General features: G+C 35.2%; 1 protein-coding gene across 5 annotated transcripts in view; it reads right to left on the bottom strand.

The window, feature by feature from the left end:
- The window catches only part of CADPS2 (calcium dependent secretion activator 2), a 548,538-nt gene that overhangs the window by 179,021 nt on the left and 341,655 nt on the right, over positions 1-27,862 (bottom strand). For all 5 annotated transcript variants that reach the window (XM_081286753.1, XM_081286749.1, XM_081286750.1 and 2 more), the window contains exon 9: positions 18,459-18,525. In XM_081286753.1, the coding sequence (XP_081142879.1) occupies positions 18,459-18,525 (67 nt within the window). The remainder of the gene's footprint in view (positions 1-18,458; positions 18,526-27,862) is intronic.

The following is a 27,862-nucleotide window of genomic DNA, read 5'->3' as shown; positions in this document are numbered from 1 at the left end:
CATCTAGAGGAAACTAAAAACTGTGACACATAGAGGACTTAAATTTCACTAAATATTAAGGAATGAAACCAAGAATCAATCTTCATTGATTGTGACTGTGATTTTTAGCATTTAAATTGTTACTTTAAGCATTCACAGAGAAGGGATCTGACTTCCCAAGGTCCTCCAGATAGACATCATTCTCTTGAGTCTAGAACACAAGTGTCCTCACTCCAGTGAGTATTTCTTCTAATATAACACATTATTTTATAATTCTCATTCTGAAATTTTAAAATAGTATTTTAGTATTTCTTCATTTTAAATTTATCTATGTAAGTTAATTTTAAGTTCATATTAACATTATTTCACAAGTATGTATAGCATTTTATTATTAGTTCAGTTCTAAATAATTCTCATGTCATTATTTTTAATTGTGAGCTATTTAAATAAAAAGCCAATGACCTCTTTATTTTTTTGCAAAATTATTATTTAAGATGGCACCAAGTCTATAATTAAAAAAAAAAAAAACTACTAAGGCTGTTGGAGAGAAAAATTATTTGTTTTTTTTTTTTTATTGGTTGTTCAAAACATTACAACGCTCTTGACATATCATGTTTCATACATTAGATTCAAGTTGGTTATGAACTCCCAATTTTACCCCATATACAGATTGCAGAATCACATCGGTTACACATCCACAGTTTTACATAATGCCCTATTAGTAACTGTTGTATTCTGCTACCGTTCCTATCCTCTACTATCCCCCCTCCCCTTCCCTCCCATCTTCTCTCTCTACCCCATCTACTGTAATTCATTTCTCTCCTTGTTTATTTTCCTGTTCCCCTCACAACCTCTTATGTGAAATTTTGTATAACAATGAGGGTCTCCCTCCATTACCATGCAATTTCGCTTTTCTCTCCCTTTCCCTCCCACCTAATGTATCTGTTTAATGTTGATCTTTTCTTCCTGCTCTTCCTCCCTGCTCTGTTCTTAGTTGTTCTCATTATATCAAAGAAGACATTTGGTATTTGTTTTTTAGGGATTGGCTAGCTTCACTAAGCATAATCTGCTCTAGTGCCATCCATTTCCCTGCAAATTCCGTGATTTTGTCATTTTTTAGTGCTGGTAATATTCCATGGTGTATCAATGCCACATTTTTTTTTATCCATTCATCTATTGAAGGGCATCTGGGTTGGTTCCACAGTCTAGCTATTGTGAACTGTGCTGCTATGAACATCGATGTGGCAGCATCCCTGTAGTACGCTCTTTTAAGGTCTTCAGGGAATAGTCCGAGAAGGGCAATAGCTGGGTCGAATGGTGGTTCCATTCCCAGCTTTCCCAGGAATCTCCATACTGCTTTCCAAATTGGCCGCACCAGTTTGCAGCCCCACCAGCAATGTGCAAGAGTACCCTTTTCCCCACATCCTCGCCAGCACTTGTTGTTGTTTGACTTCATAATGGCTGCCAATTTTACTGGAGTGAGATGGTATCTTAGGGTGGTTTTGATTTGCATTTCTCTGACTGCTAGAGATGGTGAGCATTTTTTCATGTACTTGTTGATTGATTGTATGTCCTCCTCTGAGAAGTGTCTGTTCAGGTCTTTGGCCCATTTGTTGATTGGGTTATTTGTTTTCTTATTGTTTAATATTTTGAGTTCTTTGTATACTCTGGATATTAGGGCTCTATCTGAAGTGTGAGGAGTAAAAATTTGTTCCCAGGATGTAGGCTCCCTATTTACCTCTCTTATTGTTTCTCTTGCTGAGAAAAAACTTTTCAGTTTAAGTAAGTCCCATTTGTTGATTCTTGTTATTAACTCTTGTGCAATGGGTGTCCTATTACGGAATTTGGAGCCCGACCCCACAATATGTAGATCGTAGCCAACTTTTCCTTCTATCAGACGCAGAGTCTCTGATTTAATATCTAGCTCCTTGATCCACTCTGAGTTAACTTTTGTGCATGGCGAGAGAAAGGGATTCAGTTTCATTTTGTTGCATATGGATTTCCAGTTTTCCCAACACCATTTGTTGAAGATGCTATCCTTCCTCCATTGCATGCTTTTAGCAACTTTATCAAATATAAGATAGTTGTAGCTTTGTGGATTAGTCTTTGTGTCCTTTATTCTGTACCATTGGTCCACCTGCCTGTTTTGGTACCAGTACCATGCTGTCTTTGTTACTATTGCTCTGTAATATAGTTTGAAATCTGGTATCGCTATACCACCTGATTCACGCTTCCTGCTTAGAATTGCTTTTGCTATTCTGGGTCTTTTGTTTTTCCATATGAATTTCATGATTGCTTTGTCTATTTCTACAAGAAATGCTGTTGGGATTTTGATTGGCATCGCATTAAACCTGTATAGAACTTTGGGTAATATCGCCATTTTGATGATGTTAGTTCTGCCTATCCATGAACAGGGTACATTTTTCCATCTTCTGAGATCTTCTTCTATCTCTCTCTTTAGGGTTCTGTAGTTTTCATTGTATAAATCTTTCACCTCTTTTGTTAGGTTGATTCCCAAGTATCTTATTTTCTTTGAGGATATTGTGAATGGAGTGGTTTTCCTTATTTCCATTTCAGTGGTTTTGTTGCTGATATACAGGAATGCCTTTGATTTATGCGTGTTGATTTTATAACCTGCCACTTTGATGAATTCATTTATTAACTCTAGCAGCTTCTTTGTAGACTCTTTTGGGTCTGTTAAGTATATTATTATGTCATCCGCAAATAGCGATAGTTTAATTTCTTCTTTTCCTATTTTTATGCCTTTAATTTCTTTTGTCTGTCTAATTGCTCTGGCTAGTACTTTGAGAACTAAATTGAATAGAAGTGGTGATAGAGGGCATCCCTGTCTTGTTCCAGATTTTAGAGGAAATGCCTTCAGTTTTTCTCCGTTTAGGATGATGCTAGCCTGAGGTTTAGCATATATAGCTTTTACAATGTTGAGGTAAGTTCCTGTTATCCCTAGTTTTTCTAGTGTTTTGAACATAAAGGGATGCTGTACTTTGTCAAATGCTTTTTCTGCATCCATCGAGATGATCATGTGGTTCTTGTCTTTAAGTCTATTGATGTGGTGAATAGCATTTATTGATTTCCGTATATTGAACCAACCTTGCATCCCAGGAATGAATCCTACTTGATCATGGTGCACAAGTTTTCTGATATGTTTTTGTATTCGATTCGCCAGAATTTTATTGAGAATTTTTGCATCCAAGTTCATTAGAGATATTGGTCTGTAGTTTTCTTTCTTTGAAGTATCTTTGTCTGGTTTTGGGATCAAAGTGATGTTGGCCTCATAGAATGAATTTGGAAGAGCTCCTTCTTTTTGTATTTCTTGAAATAGCTTGAAAAGTATTGGTATTAATTCTTCTTTGAAGGTTTTGTAGAACTCCGCTGTATACCCATCTGGTCCAGGGCTTTTCTTGGTTGGTAGTCTTTTGATGGCTTCTTCTATTTCTTCTTTTGTTATTGGTCTGTTTAAATTGTTTGTGTCTTCCTGTCTCAATCTGGGCAAATCATATGCCTTAAGAAATTTATCGATATCTTCATTATCTTCTATTTTATTGGAATATAGGATTTCAAAATACTTTCTAATTATCTTCTGTATTTCTGTAGTGTCTGTTGTGATATTGCCTTTTTCATCCCGTATGTTAGTAATTTGAGTTCTCTCTCTTCTTCTCTTCGTTAGCATGGCTAGGGGTCTGTCAATCTTATTTATTTTTTCAAAGAACCAACTTTTAGTTTTGTTAATTTTTTCAATAGTTTCTTTTGTTTCAATTTCGTTGATTTCTGCTCTGATTTTAATTATTTCTTGCCTTCTGCTACATTTGCTGTTGTTTTGCTCTTCCTTTTCTAGGGCTTTGAGATGAAGTGTGAGCTCATTTATTTGTTGGTTTTCCCTTTTTTTGAGGAATGACCTCCAGGCAATGAATTTCCCTCTTAAAACTGCTTTCATTGTGTCCCATAGATTCCGATATGTTGTGTCTGTATTTTCATTTATCTCTAAGAATTTTTTAATTTCCTCCTTTATGTCTTCTGTAACCCATTGATCATTCAGTAACATATTGTTCATTGTCCATGTGATGTAGGATTTTTCCTTCCTTCTTTTATCATTGATTGCCATTTTCATTCCATTATGATCAGATAAAATGCATGGTATTATCTCCACCCCTGTATATTTACTGAGGGATGCCCTATGGCATAATATATGGTCTATTTTTGAGAAGGATCCATGTGCTGCTAAGAAAAAAGTATAGCCACTTGATGTTGGTTGATATATTCTATATATGTCAGTTAAGTCTAGATTGTTGATTGTGATATTGAGTTCTATAGTTTCTTTGTTAAACTTTTGTTTGGAAGATCTGTCCAATGGTTAGAGAGGTGTGTTGAAGTCACCCATAATTATTGTGTTGTGGTCTATTTGATTCTCGAACTTGAGGAGAATTTGTTTTATGAATGTTGCAGCACCATTATTTGGTGCATAAATATTGATAATTGTTATGTCTTGTTGGTGAATGGTTCCTTTTAACAGTATATAATGTCCTTCCTTATCCCTTTTGATTAATTTAGTCTTGAAGTCGATTTTATTTGATATGAGGATGGCCACCTCTGCTTGCTTACGAGGACCGTGTGCGTGGTATATTTTTTCCCAACCTTTCACCTTCAGCCTGTGTATGTCTTTTCCAATCAGATGTGTCTCCTGGAGGCAGCATATTGTTGGATTTGTTTTTTTTAATCCATGTTACCAGCCTATGTTGCTTTACTGGAGAGTTTAAGCCATTAACGTTTAGAGTTACTACTGATGTATGGTTTGTACTTCCAGCCATGTTTGATTATTTATCTTCTTTTAGTTTGTTTCTCCAAGGTTAGCTTTCCCCCCGCCCCCTGACTTTATAGATGCACTTCCCACTGATGGTTTTGGTTATTGTTTTTCATTTCTTCCTCGTGTAATGTTTTGTTCAAGATGCTTTGCAATGCTGGTTTTCTGGCTGCAAATTCTTTTAGCTTTTGTTTATCATGGAAGATTTTTATTTCGTTGTCATACCTGAAGCTTAATTTTGCTGGATACAGAATTCTTGGTTGGCATCCATTGTCTTTCAGTGTTTGAAATACGTTTTTCCAGGATCTTTTCGCTTTCAGCGTCTGTGATAAAAAGTCCGTTGTTAACCTTATTGGTTTACCCCTGAATGTGATCTGCCTCCTTTCTCTTGTAGCTTTTAATATTTTCTCTTTGTTCTGTATATTGGATATCTTCATAACAATGTGTCTTGGTGTTGGTCTACTGTGATTTTGTGTGCTCAGTGTCCTGTATGCATCTACAATTTGTATATCTGTTTCCTTTTTTATTTCTTGAAAGTTTTCTGTAATTATTTCATTCAGCAGGTTACTCATTCCCCTGGTTTGAATCTCTGTATCTTTCTCTATCCTGATGACTTGTAGATTTGGCTTTTTTATGTTATCCCATATCTCTTGGATGTTTTTCTTGTGATTTTTAACCAGCCTTTCTGAGTTCGCTAGACTCTTTTCAATATATTTTGTCTTCATTATCTGACGTTCTGGTCTCTACTTGCTCCATTCTGTTAGTGATACTCTCGATTGAGTTTATAATTTGGTTTATCATTTCCTTCATTTCTAGAATTATTGTTTGATTTTTTTTATAATCTCTATCGCCCGATAAAGATGCTTAGCTTCTTCTTTTATCTGTTTATGTAATTCATTTTCAATGTGTTCTTTCACTGTTTGGATTTGCTGTCTCGTATCCTCTTTAAGGTTCCATTCCATTTGTCTAAGGTATTCCTTGAGTTCTTTATGTGACCATTTTTCTGCTGACTCTAGGACCTCCTGAATATTTAGGCTATCCTTCATTGTTTGTAGTCCTTTTCTTCCTTGCTTTTTTATGCTGGTCATGTTACTTCTTGTTCTGTTTGAGTGCTGAGTTACTGTTTACTCTTATAAATTTATTTGATGCTTGGGAGGAAGGATATTAGAAGGGCAGGGAAGAAGTCACTAAAGAGAATGAGAGTAGGCAGGTAGAATTCAAGGAAGGGGGAATAATAAAATTGAAAAGAAATGAAAAGACAAAAGAAACAAAAACAAACAAACAAACAAAAATTAGAAAATAAAGAAAGAATAAATTTTTTTTAAAAAATAATTATGATAATAAAAAATGAAAATGAAAATTAAAAAAAATAATAATAAAATAAAAAAATTTAATTCAAAAAAATTAAAAACATTAAAAAAAATTAAAGCACAACAACAAAAATTGAAAATGAAAGAAATAGGGAAAAAAAAGAAAAAGAGAAAAAAATGATAATAATAATAATAATCAATGTAGTCCAAGAGTTTGATTAACTTCTCTTCCAGTAGGTGGAGCTGTGCCCACTGGGTCAAGCTTCTCCTCTCAATAGGTGGAAACTGATCGCTGTGCAGCAGCTCTTCCTCCCAGACTGGGCGGGTCTCCAATCCTGAGTGCCTAGGGCCTTCTTTTGTGGTTCCTCAATCCAGGCCGTGCTCACCTGTGACTCTCACCACAATACTGGCTACACGCCAGGTCTGCTGTTCCTGGGAGCCCTGTTTTTATGAACACCTGGGCTCCCTCTCCCTATTTGCCTCCCTCAGACCCTAAGTTTGTAGAGCTTGCGGCTGAGAACCCCCAGTGAATTTGCTTGCCCTCCGGTAGCCACGCCCCCGGTAGCTGGTGCAAGAGACCTCAGCTGTCAGCACTGGTGGGAGTGGTAGCCGGGAGTTTCGTGCCGCGAGTCCTGCACCACTCCTGATTCCCTCGGTCTGGCTATCGCCCTCACAGGAGAGCTGGTAGGGGCCCTTAAGGTTCCCCCGCTGTGTGGAGAGAGATGACTAGGGGATTACACACCTGTCTCGCTGGTTTCAATGCAGTTATCTCCTCCGCCCGTGACGTCAGTTCTCTTCCAAGGTGGTATCCCATGCAAATGGTTACCGTTCGTTCCCTATGCCGGGTGACCAATGCAACGGGTGGGTCCTGACTATCTCTCCCAATCCCCGTTTCAGTCCTGTGGCCACTGCCTATGAAGGCTCAGTTGGCTTTTACCTCTAAGTTCAGAAGGGCCGACCAGTTGTTTCAGCGGGATCGTTAGTGCTGAGTCACGAGAAGCAGGCGAACTGGAGCTTGAATGTAGCTGATCCGTGCTCAGTGTGTGTTTTCTGAGGGGCCCAGACCGTACGCCCCAGATCCACATCAGCTCAGCATTGCCTACTAATCCTGAGTAAACAGCCTTTAGATAATTTACAGCTCCCTATGCCCGCACAGTTGAAGAGGTCAGAGACTTGATCTCTCCGTGCCTGCCGTCATGTTAGACCTCCTCAATGATACTCATGTTACCCTTACAGCTTCCTGGCATAAACAAGATCTTGGGATTATACAAACTGTTGCTTCTGTTTCCACTCCAGTTTTCTAGAAATGAAACCCTGCTGCCGTCGCCTCCACCTCTGGGCCGCGCTCACGGGCGCCGCGCTTGTCCGTGACCTTAGCAGCGCCGCCCAGCCTCTGCCGCTCCTCGGCCCGGTGCCCAGCTCCCAGGGCCCAAGCGGCTACCGCCGCGGCTCTCCGGCCCCCTCCTCCGGAGCACGGGTCCCCTCGCTGGGGGATGCCGAACGACCCCAGAGCAGGCTCTGCCTGAAGGTGCAGGGGCGAACAGGCAACCGAGGCGCTCAGCCCAGTTCCAGCCTCTAGATGCGGCTGCTGTACAATGTAGAGAGAGCCATCAAGACAGCAAGCAGAAAGCAAAAATCGAGGAAAATTATTTGAATAGTAAATATATCAATGCATTTTTCCTTTATTGTTTCTCTTCTGTGAAGTATATATTCAATACATTTTAAAATAAAACTATTCTATAAATTTTAAATATGTTTAGAAATGCCAATTGTATATTTTCTGAATCCTCACCCACATGAGGATATCATATCCTTCCAGTCTTTATCCATGAAAAACTTCTTAGATAAAAAATAAATTCTTTGTTCACATAATATGACATACACATATACACACACAAGGCATGTAGATTCTATTGAGCATGTTCATGAATGGTTTAATTGTTTTGTTTCAGAAATTGCATCCATCATAATTATTAAACTTATGATGAAAAGTTTAGGAATACCTGTAAGTTGTATGAAATTATTTTGAGGGACAGATTAGCAACAGCTCAAAGACTAATGGTCTTTTAATTGGACATATTTGATCTTTTTCCTTAATGTTTCTTAGACATCTGAGAATGAGTCCTCTGTTGTTTACTAATCAGAGTGTTAAACTACTGAGCTTAGTTTCATGTGCAGCCTTTCTATAGTTCTCTGTGTTCTTATGGGTACTTTTCCTCTTTTTCACTTGTTCAGTCATTTGTGCATTTATTCATTCAATAAGTACTCACTGTGCATCTACAGAGAACTTTTTTTTTTTTTTTGGCTTTGAGGTCTCATCAATGCTGAGACAGAAGAAGAAAGTTAATTTCACAAATTGAGAATGGAGGAGGGAAATGAATCACAAATAAAGAGAGAATTTCAAGTAGCAAATTGTTTTGCAGAAAATAAACCAGAGTAAAGGGGACAGATGCTGACAGGCTACAAATGAGCTGAGGACTGTGGACTCTCCATGTCTCTGTCTTCTGTCTCTTTGCCTTATTTGGCTCTCTCCTCTCTCTTTCCACTACTCTTATGGGCTGCTTCTTTTTATGTCCTTATTGGTAAACTAAAAATATAGTGTTGAAGATGTTTGCTTGGATGAATATGTAAAAGAATGAGAAACTATGGCAGAGGAAAATGTGACAATACATCTATGTGTAGTTTTAGACATTACATTTGTCTAACAGATATTGCAATAAAATTATAAAAATCCTTATTCCCTTAAAAACAAAAAAGCTGATGACTCTCTAAAGTTATTCATATCAATTACTGATATCTTTACGCTGTCATGTGTTAAAGAATCCAGACTTGATATATATGTAAACTCCTAAAATGCAAAAATTTATTTCCCACTTGAGATGTAGACTTAAAAATAAGCTGTCAAATATATGTAATGTAAGATGCTTAATGTTGCTTTTTTCTTTATATAGCTTTAACTGGAAATTCAGCTGAAGTTTTCATGCTTTATGCTAAACATTATATGTCCTGCTAACTTTGAGTAATAGCATTATATTTTAACATGATGAATATAAAAATTTTCAAATATCAAGTTACAAAGTATTTAAAGGAGCTAAAACATAAAAAAACAAAATTCCGGGTTTAGAGGAATCCCCTCATGGTGATTTAAATGATTAAAACACTGTTAGTACTCCTTTTAATATCTTGTTTATTCTAATATCTCAAAAATTACAGAACAGACCCAGAGTCTGTCAAAGGTAATTGGGCTGAGACATACATAGGAGGAGTACAGATGGAAGAGTAACAAAATACCAACGACCAACAAAGCTGTCAGCAATAATTAGGAAATGTGACCCGTGAAACAACTAAAAAAGTGCAGTTTGGCTTTTGGTATACACTGGTTCCAGAGCAACTAATCATTAATACTACCCTTTGACTCACTGATTTCTGACTTTCTTTCCATAAAATGATGCCACATTCCTTACTTCTTTGGATTCTGCTAGCACCCCAAGAAAACTCTTATTTGTTACCCATTTCTTTTACAGGGTCATGCTAAATCACATTCCCAAGGCTAATTATACAGGTGGACCCATAATGCAAATTCAGGAGAATCCTTTTGAATGATGACATCTTGTAGTAACTGCTAGTTAACAGCTATACCCAGGGTGACCTGGAGAATCAGGACTCTGAAAGAACTGTCAGAGTCTGTGGGCACTAACATTTAAAATGTGCTGTTGAAAGATGAGCTGCAGGCCCCTGCTCCCTGTGCTCCCATCCGAGGCAGTCTTGTAGCCTCCATTCTGCCCCGTCACCACATGCCAGGGAATTACACAGAAACAGGTGGTCTGACCCATTCCCATCTCATATTTGTTTTCACTTACAATCTTCCTTGTGTATTACTGAACAAAGCTTGTATAATTTACTATATTGAAATTGAAAATCCCTTCAACAGAAGTGCAGCAATGATAAACATTCAATATCCTTAACCCAATCCATTCTTAATAACATAGTAAGGAATGGGCTTTTTGAGAATTGGGGGATATGAATAGACTTTAATCTCAGTACAGCATTAAGTTGGGCTTCAGCATCACTACTTTTGGTAGGGCAACTTAAGATGAGGGGGGGGCCCATGAGGGATCAACATCTGGTATAGGAAACCTCCCATTTTGTTCTCAGTTGTCAACCTGCTCAACACCTGTCCACGTCCACATGTGCGAGGGCTAACTATGAGATTTTAGAGACCACAGCATTCATGTTTGTATGTTACAGTACTTCTGTAGGGATCATGGTAACAGCTGGCAGCTTAGCAACTGCCACCATCTAATTTCAGTACAGATTAAGGTTTTAGAAATCCTGCACTGGAAATGTTCTTGGCAGAGGCCAAAGGTGCTGTTAGCGATATTTAAAAAAAAAAAAATCTCAGAGCTTAATTTAATCAAATTAAATTGATTAAAATGAACATATATTCAAGATCTTGCTAGATTTGAGGGGAATGTATATTTATCATTAACTGTCTTGACCAAATGGCATAAAAAAAGATTTAGCAATCCTTACACAAATTAAATAAAGGTATTTTTTTTAAAAAAACAATGTTCAGATGATTTGCATTTATTTTATTTAATACATATTTAGTCAGTTTCTACTCATATGCCAGACAGTACTCTTACAGACTAAAAGAAAGATAAGGTCCTTATATTCATGGAGGATATACTGAAGAAAGGATAAAGAGATTTTTTTTTTAAAAAAACTATAACTAAAAAGACAATTCTAATAGGAGATAAATGTTCTGGAAAATATAATACAGGTCAGTGTGACAGGGAAGGAATTGGAAGGTATTTTATCTAAAACATAGGCTATACTCACGGATAATGTACCATAATGAATCCAGCTTATATACATAACTATAATGTACTAATTGAAATAATAATAATAATAACAACAATAACAACAACAACAAAAACAGGGACATCAGTGGAGTAGAGCAAGCAGATCTAGAGGAGGCAGGAAGGGAGAGAAAATGAAATGTACTTGGGAATGGGGAATGAGATTGATCAAATTATGTGCATATTAAGCAAATACTTTCTCAACAGGACCTCTAAAGCTCAGGAAATAATGCCAAGAATTAATAAATGAGACAGCATCAAATTAAAAGCTTCTGCACAACAAAGGAAAAAATTAGGAATATGAAGAAAGAATCCACAGAATGGGAGAAAATCTTTGCTTCTGACAGAAGATTAATATGCAGAATATAGAAAGAGATCAAAAACACCCCCAAATCAAATAACTCAATTAATAAATGGGCAAATGAATTCAACAGACACTTCTCAAAAGAATGCAACAGATTTAAAAAATGCTCAACATCATTAATAATTAGGGAAATGCAAATCAAAATGGTACTGAGACTTTGTCTCATACCAGTCAAATGATAGCCATCAAGAATATAAATAATAATGAATGCTGGATAAGATGTGGAGAAAAAGGAACACTTTCATACTGTTGGTGAGACTTTAAATTAGTATCACTGCTATGAAAATCACTATAGAGGTTCCTCAAAAGACTAGGCATAGAACCACTGTATGACACAACTATAACACTTCTCAGTATTTACTCTGAAGAATTAAAGGCACTACAGGGATACATGCATACCCATGTTTACAGGAGCATAATTTATAAGATCCAAACTGTGGAAACAGCCTAGGTGTTCATCAGTGGATGAACAGAAAAATAAAATTATGGCATTTGCAGGAAAATGGACGGAACTAGAGACCATCATGTTAAGTGATATAAGTCAAACTCAGAAGGTTAAGGGTCCTATATTTTCTCTCATATGTGGAAGCTAGATAGGAAAAAGGGAGAAAAAAGGTGGGGTGGATCTCCTAAAAATCAAAGAAAGATCAGCATAGCCAAGGGACAAAAGGGTGGGAGGGATGGGGGGAGGGGAAATGCTGGGGTGTGTTACTGGTGAAATTATATTGCTATATTTTGTGCATGTGTGAATATGTAACAATAAATCCCATTAATATGTACAACTATAATACACCAATAAAATGTGGGAAATAATTATGTGCATGTATGAATATGGCATAATGAATCACATTATTAGGTATAATTATAATCTATCACTAGATAAAATAAATTGGGTGAATGGAAAAGGCACATTTGAAAAGTTAACATTTGAACTGATATCTGAATGGGAAGGCAGAATGAGCCAGTCATGGGGAAAAAGTCAGTATAAATTTCTAAAGAGAAGTTTAGGGAGAGTCAAACAATCTGGGTGGAAAGTAGGGGACTTAACTTAAAGGCTTGTTTGCACAGAAATGACACAAACGCCACATTATATATGTATTTGCTGTACCTCTGGAGGGTAGGCTGGTAACTTGAAGATGTTCAACTCCTACCTTTGACACTGCAATTAATCTGGGGAAAGAACTTTAGAAGTCGAATGCTGCTCACTGACATGGAAGCTTGGGGCCAGAATATAATGTCTTAAGATTATGGTTATGGGTTATTGTAAGTGCATATGGGAAGTCACTGGGAAGATTTGGGCTGTCAATTGCCATAATTTGAGTAATGATTCAAAGAGATTATTCTGGCAACATCAAAAAGAGATTGTAAGGAGAGTAGTAGAAGAGGAAGCAGAGAGAACAGCTAAGAAGCCACTTGTAGGGTCCATGTGAAGACAATGGCAGTTTTAGCTAATGGTGGCAGAGAAGATGAAGATGAATAGGAACACTATTTTGGCTATAGAATAAATTATATTTTTGGATTCATATGAGGGTAAGAAAAAGAGAGGGTTCAAAGACAACATGTGGGTTTTAGTTTAAGTATGGTCAAGTATAAATCAGCTATATGTTTCATACCAGGAGACAGGAATACTCTGTGTGGAAACAGTAATAAAGATGTCTACACATATGAATGCATGCATATTCATAATGGCACATATACATACTCACACAGCATTTTAAAATGGAGTCTTGTAAAACAATTTTCAAAAATAAGTAAGTCCAGAAATATTGAATTCAGACTTCACAATATTGTACAATTTTCACTCACAGGTGCTCTGCTTTTTCATGTGGATGTGAGATATACAAACAAGAGGGATCAGACACTGCCCTAGGAGCTAATCATGAAAATATCAATGAACAATTTTTAAGATACACAGGGAATATGTAAAAGAGAGAAATTGCATATTGCTATCACTGCATGGTCCATATGAGATTGTCCTTCACCATTTCTAGTCCTTTTCTCATTCCACCTTGCCTGACCCCTTCTACAGTTTTTGCTTTTGAGACAGGAAAATGCCCATTTACTGTTTTAGAGTAATTTTAAGAGTAAGTGTAAGTGTATTGTGTGTTGATGTCCAAGGGTCAGTCACATAAATTAATATGACCATCATCATCATGATTTTTTTTTTGCTAGGGAAAACCCAATTATTACAAAGCAAAAGTTATCTTAAAAATGAAACTTAAATTTAAAAGTTATTCTCTTCTGACATTCTGTTCCAAATTAACCCCACAACCAAGATAATTTTCAATTTTCTTTTCTATTTAAGATGTGCATTTTGAAAGATAAAAGAACATACAATGAAACAAAATTACTAATAAAGATGACTTAACTGTAAAAAAATAGCAGCCAAAGTTTTGGTCAATATTCAAATATTCATGAGTCATCAAAATATTCATAATCTGCCTGAAAGTATCTGTGCCCTCTGACTTAGTGATTTCTTTACTATAGGAGTACTTCCACATATATACAAAGATGAATATATAGTAATTGTACATATAATGATGATAGCACTGTGGACAAAAAGAGAAATAAATGTCTAAAGAAGGGCAATTATTACAAAAATTATATAAATCTATATTATAAAATATAATCATTCACTTGATGTTCACAAGGTGGATTTTTATATGTTGACATGGCAACTTCTCTCCAATATGTTTTTAAAGGGGAGCAAAGCAATTCACAGAGCAGAAGTACATGGAATGATTCTGTTACGAATATCTGTGTGTTTGCATCTATACACACACACACACACACACACACAGTTGTGAACACACAATACAAGTGTCGAAGGCCACACTATTAACCATGGTTAATTAGTTACTTTTCAGAATGAGAAAGGGATAAGATGGCAGTCCTAGGGTGCTGATGGCCTTTCCAGTTTCTACCTGTATGGTTCAGTTTTATCCTACACTAAGCATGTCCAATTTAAAGCACACAGCTAGACAGCCACCATCCTATGACTTTCTCCATCTGACAGCAGTTCATTTGCTCACTTCACATTATCTTACTGCCAGAAACAAACATCAGCTGATGTCCTAGACTAAACCTAGACCACATAACTGAACTTCGCCATCTGTACTTAGTAGCACTATTTTCAAATATGTGAGAGGCATCTCCTGCAGCTGATGCCCGGGTGTGTTGACTCTTTTAGAAATCAATAGTCTGGGGCATCCACTTCTTTATGTTTAAAGTACTTTTTGACGGCATCTTCTTAACAGTGCTTCTCATATGTGTGCAGCATGTACTGATCACTCAGTGGCATGGTTGACTGTTTACATCCTGTGCCAATTCAGCTGATACGTAATTAACATTATGTCTTGAGAGCCTGCTGTTGTTTGCAGCAACTTCAAGTCCTTATTCTGACACATCAACAACAAGCAGTGAACACTTGATACAGGGCCAAGACAACATCGATGTTGCCTTCAGTTTCCAGTGATGTCACACAGAAAGTGGCCTTCACAAACACAGGGCTGTTTCCACTAGCACTCCTGATTCTTTACTGTAGGAATGCTGTTTTGCACCTCACAATACTAATGATCCACAGTGATTATTATATATATCTGTTTGTCATCAGATCAGTTGTAGTTGTGTACATTAATTTAATTGTAGCTGTATGGCAGAAGAAATAAGACTCTCTATAGTCTCACAGAACTGAATTTGCTTGAATCCCAAAAACTAACCTGTGTAAATGACGTAATCCCTCTGCATACTTGTTTTCTTTACTGTACAATGAGGGTAATTATAATGCCAAATCAACCCTTGGATTTAATCTGAGAGGTAAATAAGATAATGCCTTAAAAGTACTTTAAATAAGTACCTGCCACAAAGTAATTGCCTACTAAATATCAGATTTAATATAAAAATTATATTCATATGTAAGTGTTTCAGGAATTTTTAAATTGATTATAGAATATGCAATATGGGGCATATGGTTATTTGAATAAGTGTTAATAGAATATAGAAGAAATAATTCCACTTGGTTAAATATTAGAGTTTTAAAGCTGTTAAATGTTTTATTATAATGAACTACTATATAGTATAGTATCATAAGTATTTTACAGTAAAGATATTTTCTAAATATAATATAAAAGCATTGGACAAGAATAAGAAAAATGAATAATATATAAAATTAATTTTAATAAGATTTCAAGTATATATATCAAAATTGCTTTCTTTCAGTTTGGCTTGAATCAAAATTTACCTTTGTTTAAAAAAAATGCACCCTCTTAGAAAACTTCAGAATCCACTTATTTATTTTATCAGGGTCAGAATCTAAACAGGAACTCCAACTCATCTTACTAAGAAGCTAAACAAACACCCAAATTAATGAGTAATCTATTTTCCCATTTTCTTGACTCTGATTTAAATCGACATTTTTGCTTCCGATTTTACTGTTTATTTGAAAGCCTTTGATAAGTCTTTTCAGCTCAGTGGCTCCTCGAGTGTTCACTTTGAACAATGACTTTGCAGCTGGCCAAACCTGACTCTCAATCAATTTTTATGAGCACAAATTCTTGGGCTGATGGCTAGGTCTCCAGCTACATCACTCATGTAACACACACTCACGAGTGGTGATGAGATTCGTATTATCACCAGAGCACCATTCTGCCCATGGCAGCAGCAGACACAGCAGGGGGATACTGTCCTCCCTACGAAAAACGACTCCTTCACCTTTCAATAATGCTGCCTGCAGGTACCCACCGACAAGCTGTGTGCAGATAGAATGAGAGCTGTCTTTAAAAATACTCATAGAAACTACCCAGTTCCTCTCAATGGGTCATTCTCACTGAATCTCCATACATATCCATCTTGATTTTGAAGCGAGTGCATTCAATTTGTCTTCCCATTACATTTGGAATTGAAAGGAAGATTCAATTGTTTAAAACTTCCAAGAGTTCTCAGACAACTGGCATGTATATTTTAATACATTCAGGAATGAGATTCTATGAGTGAATGTGTATATATGTACATATGTGCACGTACATACATGGTATTTAAATATGACTTCAATTTTAAGTTGTTACTACAGGTAGAATAAATCCATATGCATTATGGTTTGGGGGGTATATTCCCTTACATTTTAATTCTGAAGCATATGCATTAACCATCTACTTTGATTTACACAAGATTTGCTTTTTAAAATGTAAAATATATACTTTAGCTATTGGGAGGACTTTTTATCTCCACAGGTCATTTTCTCCAAATACCTACCAATTAACAATCTCAAAGTATTACGATTCCTTCTTTCATTTCTAAACTGTCTAATGGGTGATAATCAAAGTGTTCATGTCTATAACTTTTGATTCCTGTGATCACATGCAAGAAAATAAGAGAAGGGGAAAAAGATGATCTCCCCTGCCCCAAACTTTCTCTGGTCAAAAGCAGAAGGAGATCATTTGACATCCTAAAACTGGTCTACAAAAGACTAATTTTTACATTAGAACAATCAGTACATTAGAAACTCTTTGGGCCTACAGTTTTTAAACCAGATCTCTAGACTAACAAGTGTTCTCCGCTCATTGATTAAAGCAAATGAGCCACTGGACATTTTGGTTACTGGGTCACAGTCTCACTTCTTTCCTACATATTTCTACCAGTTAAACTCTATGCTTATTAAGAGGTAGCTTGGTTTGCTCCCAAACTGTTTAAGCCAGTAACACTAATGAAATTTCGGAATTAAATAAAATTCTACATGAATGTATAGAATATAACTGAAGAAGATTCATGCTTTTCAAAAACTCAACAAAGACCTATAACTGGGACAAACTTGTTGAATTTGATGTAGGTGAAACATTTTTGAGATAGGAATAAAATTAAAATCTCCAGAAAGATCTACACTCAAATTGCTTTGTAAATATATTTAAATTATTGTACCAATGTAAAGTAATGAAACCAGAAAGATCACCCAGAACTTTAAACAGGGAACCCTTGAGCTCTCTAACCATAGATTAACTCTGTGTAATCTTTTATTAGATTAGTTCTAACCACATTTTAATTGGGAATAAAATGGGGCATGTGGCTGCCATATAGGTAAATCTACTTTTGACTGAATTTTTAAACTTTCAAGAAGAAATCATGGCATAATGGGACATTAATAGAGGTGACTTTATTCAATAACTGATACATGGTGGTATTCTGGAAGATAGAAAATGTTAATTTTCCTTCCTTGGCATTTTACCATGTCAAGCTTGCCTCATGTGTTGTGGGAATAGTTGAGATTTTAGACTGTTTTAAGAATTCCAAGAGTGATTCTCTTTTCAGATATTTCCTTTGAAAATGACATCACATGAATTTATCATGAAATCAAATGACTTTAACTTGGAAAGTTATGATTTAATCTAAATTTAATTTAATATGTATGTTCTATGAACAAAGGTTATCCATGATTTTAAAAAGCTAGCCAAACCACCTATACCAACAATCTTTAGTGAAATGAGTGGCATTGTTTGGTGAGTTTGTCAACATTCAGAATCTAGTCATCAATAATCAACAGTCAACTTGATTTCAAAACATATGCATGTGGATTAGTAACCTATATGGCATAGTTGCACAAAAATGAGTGATTTCATGAATTATTATTTATCTTTAAAATATCAGCTGTTTTCAAGGGATGCTCTGGGAATCTTGCAGATCCTAAAATCCTTTCAGAGGGTCTGTAAGGTTAAAATGATTTTTAATAACAATATTCAGAAGTATCTTGCCTTTTTCATATTTATTTGCTCACAAGTATACAGTAGTGCTTTCCAGAGACCATGCTCTATCCAATATTGCAACAAACTGCATGCAGAAACTGATATGAGAATATAGCTGCATTCTCTGATGCCAGACAACAGAGAGATGTGAAAACGCACCAAATAATGCCACTCATTTCACTAAATTGCTTGGCCTGGGAAATAGTTCTTTCATTTAAGAATGTAATTTAAGTTGGCATATAATGAATTTACTGCTTTTATTTTTAAAGGAATTAAGTATTTCTTAAGCTTTTTTGAATACAGTAAATAGTGATAGATATAACTCACATAAATAAGTTTTAGAACCATGTCTTAGATTGATTATGTAACAGGAGGAAAAAAAAAAAAAAGACTAACCTGAACAAGGACAAAGTAGCGTTTTTTCCATCTTTTCCAAACCTTCTGTCCAAGGGCATACAGATATCTGGTATGAAAAACAAACAAGAAAAAGAACATTTCACATGAATAATGTTGTGGTTCCTTGTAATCACATTTCTTCCATAGGTGTTTATCGTTGAGAGCAGCCAGCTCAAGGCTGTTTTCATTTGGAATCTGAGACAACACGCAGATACTGCGTTACAAAATGACTGAGCTTGTTCTAGGTTCTTGAAAGGAAATTGATTTATGTGGCTTATCAATTTGTCAGTTCTTACCACAAATTGAGCAAAGTAGGAGTTAGAAAGGATAATCAAAGAACCAGTTGGAATTTTATTCTTGCACATACTTCTTAGGAGAGACAAAGGCTGCAAACTGAGGACATGGTACTAAAAGCTTCAGATCTCAAATGACCAGACCTGGATAGTGCAGCCAGGAAAGGAGCTACCTATAGAGTCAAGAACCCAGGGTGAAAGGTCACTGTCTAGCTGGGTGACCCTGAGATGTGCCTATACTGATGTGTTTCCATTTCTTCATGTATCAAACCACAGGCCTGGATCTCCTGATTTCCAACATTTTCCAGTTCTATCATCTTAGGATTTACCTGACTTAATGGAAGTATCTCATTTCACTTTTTATTTAAAATATGAAATTCAGATTACAATGAAGATGATGTTGTATAGTTTAGTATCATTTCACCCATGGCTTTTAACTGTCAGCTGTTATGTAATGATTAATGTGGTCAATCATTTGAGACTAAATTTTGGTTCTGAATGAATATATAGAGATATGCCGAGGTATCCAGGAAGGTAAAAGAAGAGATTAAAATGTAATCCAGGGTGAGCTCATCAAGGAAATAACTATTTAAAAATTATGTCATGAAACCACATACACATCCCTCCTACAAAAGCAAAAATAGAGACTTAATTTTAAAATTAAAGAAATACGGTAAAAAAAAAAAAAGAGTATCATGGGGTATAGCTCAGTGGGGGAGCACTTGCTGAGCATGCCTGAGATGCTGGATTATATCCCATGGGTCAAAACTAAAACAAAACAGCAAACACTGTGGCTAACACAGTTTATTTAGGGGCTTAAAGTCTTCAGACCACCTCTCACATTTTTCATGGCTGAAATTTTAGCTTCTTATTTAAATAATCTTTTGCCACAAACCAAGCATACTTCTTGTCCCCTTTGAATAGAGTAAAATGGAGTGGAACGTTGGCTAACGTGTGGTGAAATGAATAGACACTCTAACTTGCTACCAGTGAGGAGGGTAACATAAGACTGTTTTCCTGTAGCATAGCACCACAATAAGAAGAACAGTCCTACTGTTTTAGTTTTTGATAAAATTAATAACATAGTGAATATCTCATTATATAGTATCTAAAAAGAACAGAATGCAATACTACACCATCCTTAGTGATCTGAAATTTTTAAGAAATATAGATGCAAAATGAATATTACAAAAATACTAATAACAGTATCTGTGAGTAACATAATTATGGTAGATTTAGGTTTGCTGTATTTTCTAACTTATCAGAATCAGGGAAAAAATGAGTTACTAAAAATCAAAACAAAAACAATTGGGTTGTTGCATTGCAAACATCATCTAAATTGCTCAAATCAATTACACATTTTCTTTTACCCACATAAGCTAGCTGAAGCATCTGGTGAGCTTCTTTCTGCCACTCATGTTACCCTTCATAGCATTGTTTGTGCTTTTAGATGTCATGTGAATTCATTTAATGACTGGCAGAAATATCTACTCCTCTTCTCACCTGATTCACTGTTTCTTCTCAAGGTCCCCTTAAAACCCTTTGCATACCTTTACTCTAGCCTCTAATTTCTCTTCTCTGGTTCTAGTGATAGGTGTTCAGCTGTTCTCTTTCTGTCTTTTTCCTACATAATTTCCCTCTCTTGAAATGCACACACCTAAGTTCCTATTACGGGGTTAACAGCAATGACCTCAGGAACTAGATGCTGTGGAGATGACAGCTGTCCTCTATAAAAGCATACCAACAAGATGTGTGCCCAGTAGCTGCCCAGCAGCCACAGAGGGCTTCTGAAAGAACCTTTGCCTGTGACCACAGTCTGCTTCTCAGCTTTTTTCAAGTGTCTCACTTGGCAGACTGCTGGACAACCAGTTCATACACAAGTGAATGTGAATAGTGACACAAACCATCAACACCACAAGCAAGTTAATGTGAGTTGATTGACAGTGAAGATCCTGCGTGAAGAATAACAGTCAGCAGCAACATCATTCAAAATCATGGATTAATAAATTTGGAATGTATGGTTTCTCTGAAGACAGAAAGCATAGGGGTTGGTGGACACATACACATTGTATTTGGGAATGTTGTATTTGTATCACAGGAATATGTTATGACAAACAGAGCAAGAAGGAATCGGGGACGAGAACCAAGGTATGCATGTGGGTACTCTAAAGCAGTTTAGGCTGTTGCATTTTAAGGAAAAATTCAGTTGAACATGTACAAAAGTGACAAAGGATCAAACATATCCAGAAACTAATTTGTTATATAAATTTTGCCAGCTCCCAATGCAAGAAAATAATAACATTTAACAAAAGATTACCTGCAAAATAATGTTATAAATATTATACAGAAAATAATATAATGTTTTTTCTTTTTAATGTTTTCATATTAGATAAAATTCTAGTGCAAAAAATGAACCTGGATGAAATACAACAGCAAAATAACCATACCAAGTAAGAATATATTAAATTTCTCTTCAACACATTTAATTTTTTCACCATAAGCATGAATTCTGGGATCAGATACCAAGTCCCATTGTCTACATGCTTTTTCATGAGTATGAAAGCAGATTCTTGGCCTAAGGGACATATTTAAAAACCAGAGAGGAAAGAAGAGGAAGAAAAAAAAGAGTTCACCAATATTGGTGAAGAGTAAAAACCCTAAAAGCAATCTAAGGATCAAATGATTAGATTGTCATTAAAAGTGATGAAAAAATTACTTATGTACAGAAAATTCTTACTAAATAAAACAAGCAGCCACACAAGCTCATATTTTATTCATGGGAAAAATCCAGAAAATTCAATGACAAGTTAAACCTGTAGTCAATATCTGTCTGGCGAGCTTAAAGATGGATTTCATATCCTTCTTTATGGCTTTTTTGCCTTTTAAAAATGTGTATACTGATTATGTCTTTCTTCCTCTGTGTTCTGTAAGGATTATTAGCAGTTTACATAAAGTAAAATTTACCTGCTTTGGGTGTACAATTTGACAAATGTTTCAACAGTCATGTAACCATGACCAATTTCTTATGGAACATTCCTATCTCCTCCAAGTTCCCTCATCCTCTTTATGGTTAATCCCTTCCTCACAATCCCAGCTTTGGCAACTACTGATTTGATTTCTGACTTTGTTTTTCATTTCCAAAATACCATATAGTTGGAATTATACAGTACATATATTTATTTGAGTGAATTCACCTCAATGTGTTTATCCATTCACCAGCTGGTGGACATTTGAATTGTTTCCACACATCTGGATATCAAAATTGAAGCTACTATAAACATTTGTGTCTTGGTGTGAGCAAATGTTTTCATTTCTATTGGACAAGTATCCAGGAGTAGGATTGTTGTATTATATCGAAAGTGTATGATGGATTTTATAAGAAACTGACGAACTATTTTCTAGAGTGACTGTACCACTTTGCACTACGACTAGCAATATGAAAGGACATCTTACCTTCTTAATCAGAAAAAAACATTATTATTATTTGACATTATGACTCTAAATATTTCTGATGTGACTAAGGTAAAATCTAGAGACAAGATCCTTTTCTTTTTGTCTTGAGGACAGTGGAGAGCTCTATAGGCTTTCATGGTGAAATAGGCTTCCAGCTTTCAAAGCTATCCTCACACTGTGGAATTTGGAGCAGTCTAAATTCTATAGACAAATGGGTGTTATTATCATTTGGGAGGGTTAGAGTGAGAGTGAGTGAGGAAAAAGAGTCAAAATCCTTTGAATATTTGGTAATCATTAGATAATCAGTTTATTATATAACACCTGTAAAAATCAAAATGTATCCTCTCCTAACCCATCTTTATGCCTAGCATCACTACTGAATTGCTGTTTTTTTTTTTTAATGTTCAGTGCTACATTATAAATTATTTCTTTTATGGTATCTAAGATCTAATAGATTTTTGAAATTTCAGGAAAACATGCAAAAGTTACATTTAGCTTGACATTATAATTTACCAGACAATAAATGCTGTTCCTTACGCTTACTAAAAAGTGAGTTATTAGGGGCTGGGGATGTGGCTCAAGCGGTAGCGCGCTCGCCTGGCATGCGTGCGGCCCGGGTTCGATTCTCAGCACCACATACAAACAAAGATGTTGTGTCCGCCAATAACTAAAAAATAAATATTAAAAAAAAATTCTCTCTCTCTCTTTCTCTCTCTCCCTCTCTCACTCTCTCTTTAAAAAAAAAAAGTGAGTTATTCTATATAGACTGTATCTATATCTATAACCAATATTTAGAGAATTTGCACATAATAAGTTGAATTGACTTCAAACAGTCATAAATATAATTTGATCTTTCTTTTATGATTTAGAAAGACCCTATAGTAATCTCAGAGTCATTATAACAAACATCAATTTTAACTGAATACCGTGGGGGAAAAAATGCAGCTGATAGGACTAAATCCACCTATCTGATATATGATGGAAATAGCACTAATTAAGCAGATCCTTTATGGCTATTTATTTGTCATTTACTTTGTATTTCATGAAAATAGTCCAATATTTTTTTAAGCCTAGTTTTCAAATATTCTTGTCCTCCACATTTAAGACAAATTAGTATCTTAGTGCTTTATGAAATAAAAATCTACCAGGGGCTGAAGTTATAGCTCAGTGGTAGAGTGCTTGCCTTGTACATGTAAGGCACTGCGTTTGATTCCCAGCACCACAAATAAATAATCAAAATAAAATAAAGGACCATCAATAACTAAAAAAAAGTATTGTATTTTAAAAAAAGAATCTACCAGGTAAAGATGTGGGAGAACATCATCCAAGAAAAGTGTTTCCAGGCCTAGAAGGGGACAGAACCTTGGCTGGTGGGTCTGCTTTTCCTCAACATTTTGTCATCTGCTGGGTCATTACTATATGATTGATTCATATCAAAATGTCTTTCTTAAGAATATGTAAATCAGACCTGCCAAAATATCTGCAAACTGCGTACACACGCTTAACTGGGATTGGCGAGACAATCTATAATATCATCCAATAAAATGAACATTTATCAAGCAACATAAGAGGAACAGCCTATAATGAGTACTGTGAATTTCTTTCACCTTAAACAAAAAAGCAGATTTGTTTTTTGGTATGGTGGGGCTTTCACCGTTATTCATTTTCCTCAACCTATAGGATTTGGTTTTAAATAAGACATTTTTCCCTCTCATCTTTTAAAAATTATTTTGGTGAAGTTAGAAATGGATGGAAAATGAGATAACAAACAGTAGCAGTTTGTACGATCATGACCCATTCTCTGGTACTCTATTAGAATGTTGCCCTAGGGAAAAACTCCTAACTGAAGTTAAATTTGATCCAATAATTATTTAAGAGGGGATATGAAAGAGTTTCTTGGATACAAAAGAGATTCTAATACACAGCTTTCACAAGCACATATTTCTGATGCTCATTTGCCCAAAGTATAACATGTTTTTTCCATTGAAATATTTATACTGCATCACAATACTCATGTAACTAAAGTATTTTGGATTATTTAAAAAGAACTGCTCAGATACAATGTGAAAGTGTTTACTTCCATCAATACATCCAACTTAAGTATTAAGTTGTTCCTCTGAACCAAAAATTGCCTGCTTAACTTTAAAATCTTCTCTTCTTACACAGGATTAGGTAACAAAGCAATTAGCAGCACTGACACAATGCTTGGATTTAACACAAGACTAAAGCCTTAAAGCATTTGGTTTCATAAGTAAGTATAAACACAGAGTAATCTTCAGGTATTAATGCCTTTTCTAAGGTTATTTCTAATGAAGAGCACTACTTGTTCCAGGAAATATGAATCATTGCTAGGGAACCAAGGCATAAAACCAAGGAAATATGTCTCTATGTTTCATTTGCCTAAACTATTTTTGTATTTGTAACCAGTCTAAGGTCATATTGCATCACTGAATATCAGAGATATAAGAAAATGAACTTTAACATTTTTATTGTATATTTAAAATATACTGGTAGGGGAAAGCTCCAGAGAAGAAAAAATAATTTTGGTGTTCACCTACTTGATTTTTCTTTAAGAAAATAGCTAACAAGTCAAAATAATTACTACAAACAACATAAGTAGTATATTTTTTATCTTCTGCATATTAATAGTTATGTAAGGCTATTATAATACCTTATTAAAGTTATACAACATTTCTGGTATCAACATGATCCTTAAAAACTAACTTAATAAGCCAGCTGGGTAATATACATACCACAGCTGCTTCTAAAAGTTTTGCTTGTGGACAAAACTGGTCTTTATAAAATTGTCTGTGACAGCAAAGATAAAAACTTTTCTTTAGATAAACACTGATCATTAATCAATATATATTCTAGTACCAATAAAATGGCTTTCAACAACATATTTACTGAATAAAATAAAATTTGGTAAAAATAAACATCAAGTAAAACAAAAATCAGCATAACTACTAGGCATCTCTTTTGCAAAATCTTAGGCAACTTACATTTCATCATGTGTTAACACTGCCAAGCTTATAAAACTATTTAAAATGCTTGTTTTTGCACAGTACATCTTTGAAAATATATATTTTTAAAAATAGACACACATGTAATATCTGTGATTTCTCTTCCTTTATGCCAAAACCCTCAGAAATGAGTATTACTAACAAAGTGATTTTCTATAAATACTGTATACTCTCTGCTGATAAGCATAGTCAAAAATGTTAGTGTAAATTTAAGAACTCATTTTATTATTAGTTTTAAAAACTGAGATTTAACTCATCTTCATATCATGGTATGCATGTAATATAATCTGTATTAATTATATGGGTATAGCTGACACACTCTGCATCATATTTGAAATAGAAACAGGTAACATAAAATAACAAGTTTAACAAAACTTCAAAAACACTTCATAAAATCTTTCTAACTTGAAGAATGTTCAAATAATACTTCAACACATAAAAATTCTCCAAACACATTACTAAATATTGTAGTTTAGCTTCAATTAGAGTGGTGGCATACAGTTCTAATAGAAAGGAGAATATGACAATTTATTTGCTCTGAGACCATGCTGTGAGAGTTCATGGTTTTACTTTATGATGAAAAATCATCACTAATGAATATTTGAAAAACATAATTGTATACATAAGATGGGAATTATTCAGTGCTTGGGGGAAAAAAAGGACTATTGCTTTTGGCAGATCACTTATGAGTCTAGCTTTTTATTCAATGGAACAATCCATCTACATGTTGAATGATAAAGCCTTTTCTTCTACAAGGCTTCATTTTTCAAGGAAAAAATAGAGAAAGAGAAAAAATCAATATATAGAGTAGTTAGTCCTGGAAAGGGCTTTCTTAAAGAGAAACCTCAGTCAAGGTTGAAAGAGCAATTAATGCAGGCTCAAAAAGCTAGGCCATTCTGATAGAGTTCGGTTAACATGTGGCAGAAGTAATCATCCACTTGTGAAAATGATTTTCGGTTCATTCTCAAACACCTTTCAGACACTCATGATCCCATTTAACTGACAACAATACAGGCTATCTGTGGGCACCATTGCATTTGATGTGAAAACCAATAGGGACCAAATGCCCTCAGGCACTTGCAGTCATCCCTGCACGTTCTATGCTGCTTGCATAAAAGGAACCTTCTTTTCACTACATTCTTTTATTTAACTCCACAAGATTAAGTCTTTTTCTTTCTCTCTTCTTCTTTTCTTTTTTAGTTTTGGTTTTGTTTTCAGCTCAGTATGAGAAAAGACACTGATTCCAGACAACACTGTGACCTGCACATTATGAAATCTAGAAGTAAATACTTTCCAGTTGGTCTTTATACTCCTTGAATTCTTATGGGAAAGAGGACAAGAGGTGGGGGTGCAAGCAAAGGATCTTTGCCAAACAAAATTGTGTGGCAGTCTGAGAGAAATCAGGACTGAAGAAAAACCCCAAACTCTTGCTGTCAAGCAAGAAGTTAAATGTTTGTGCTGTGTACAGAGGTGACTTATAACAGCAAACTTGAATGAAATGAGAATCCTTCACTTATTGGACATTACATTTTATGGAACTAGTAATGTAAAAACCATCATTTTTCTTTTTTAAAAGTTTCATCTTCTGTTACTTAAATGTCAGATAAATTTCAGCGGATATGAGCATTATCAGATAAGTATAATAGTTAAGGTATAAAAACTATCTTAAAAATTGGTTTGCTGAAGAACAATCTAGAATATGAATAGAGGCAATTGTCAAGATAAGACTACAAGCCCCATTCCACCTTTAGATATTAAGGACTGTAGCTGATTATTCTTGAAGGGAACATTCTAATACTCAATATGAAGTGAATGCCCTGACATCTAGACACAAAGCTAACTGGGAACACTAGGTAAATGTTCTAAGGAAGTAATTTTAAATAGCTAAACACAACCCAAATAATACAACCAAGTCACAATGAATGGCCAAATCTTAAAAGATATTTTCCTGATACTTCTCTTTGACAATTGGCCTTTGGCATTCTTTTATAATTCAATTATCAGAAAAAAGTGTCCTAATACCTATTTTTAAGGGCCCATGATCTCTCCAATGATTATATTTATAAAACTATGTAAAAATCACATTTTTAAGAATTTATTTTTAAGTGGACAAAACATATATTTATGGTGTACAGCATGCTTTGAAATGCATGTACCCTGTAGAAGGGCTAAATGAAATTAATATATGCATTGGCTCGATAAACTCTACCCCAGAAAGTGTAATATGCAAAAGCATGGTTTCATGTTTTACCTCAATTTACATGCTCTTAAAGTTTTTTTCTTTCATCTGTAGGAGCTTCACTACTTTGTTAAAAATTAAAGAAAATTAATGGGTTTCCAAACAAATTACAAAATGTCTCAAAAGTGGATAAAAGAAAACATGCAAAGAGGATACCAAACATCTTCCTTTATCCCCACCAGGCTAACCTGGATAGTTGGGTCTATGCCCTATCCCTTCAATAGAGGACAGAACATGCAAAAAGTGGAATGTCCCTGAGGGTCTAGTTTGACACATTCCAAAGGGAAGAAGGGAAGGATATTCTAAACCACTTGGCAAAAAGACTCTGGGCACCTGATAATTAGATGGAAATGATTCACTTATATAATCTTTTTTTTTTTTTTAAAGGATCTCCAT

This window comes from Spermophilus citellus, assembly GCF_964194105.1.
Source record: "Spermophilus citellus genome assembly, chromosome: 3".
Taxonomy (NCBI): Eukaryota; Metazoa; Chordata; class Mammalia; order Rodentia; family Sciuridae; genus Spermophilus; species Spermophilus citellus.
The sequence above is the reverse complement of the archived record's forward strand: the minus strand, read 5'-3'. Positions and strand labels throughout refer to the sequence as shown.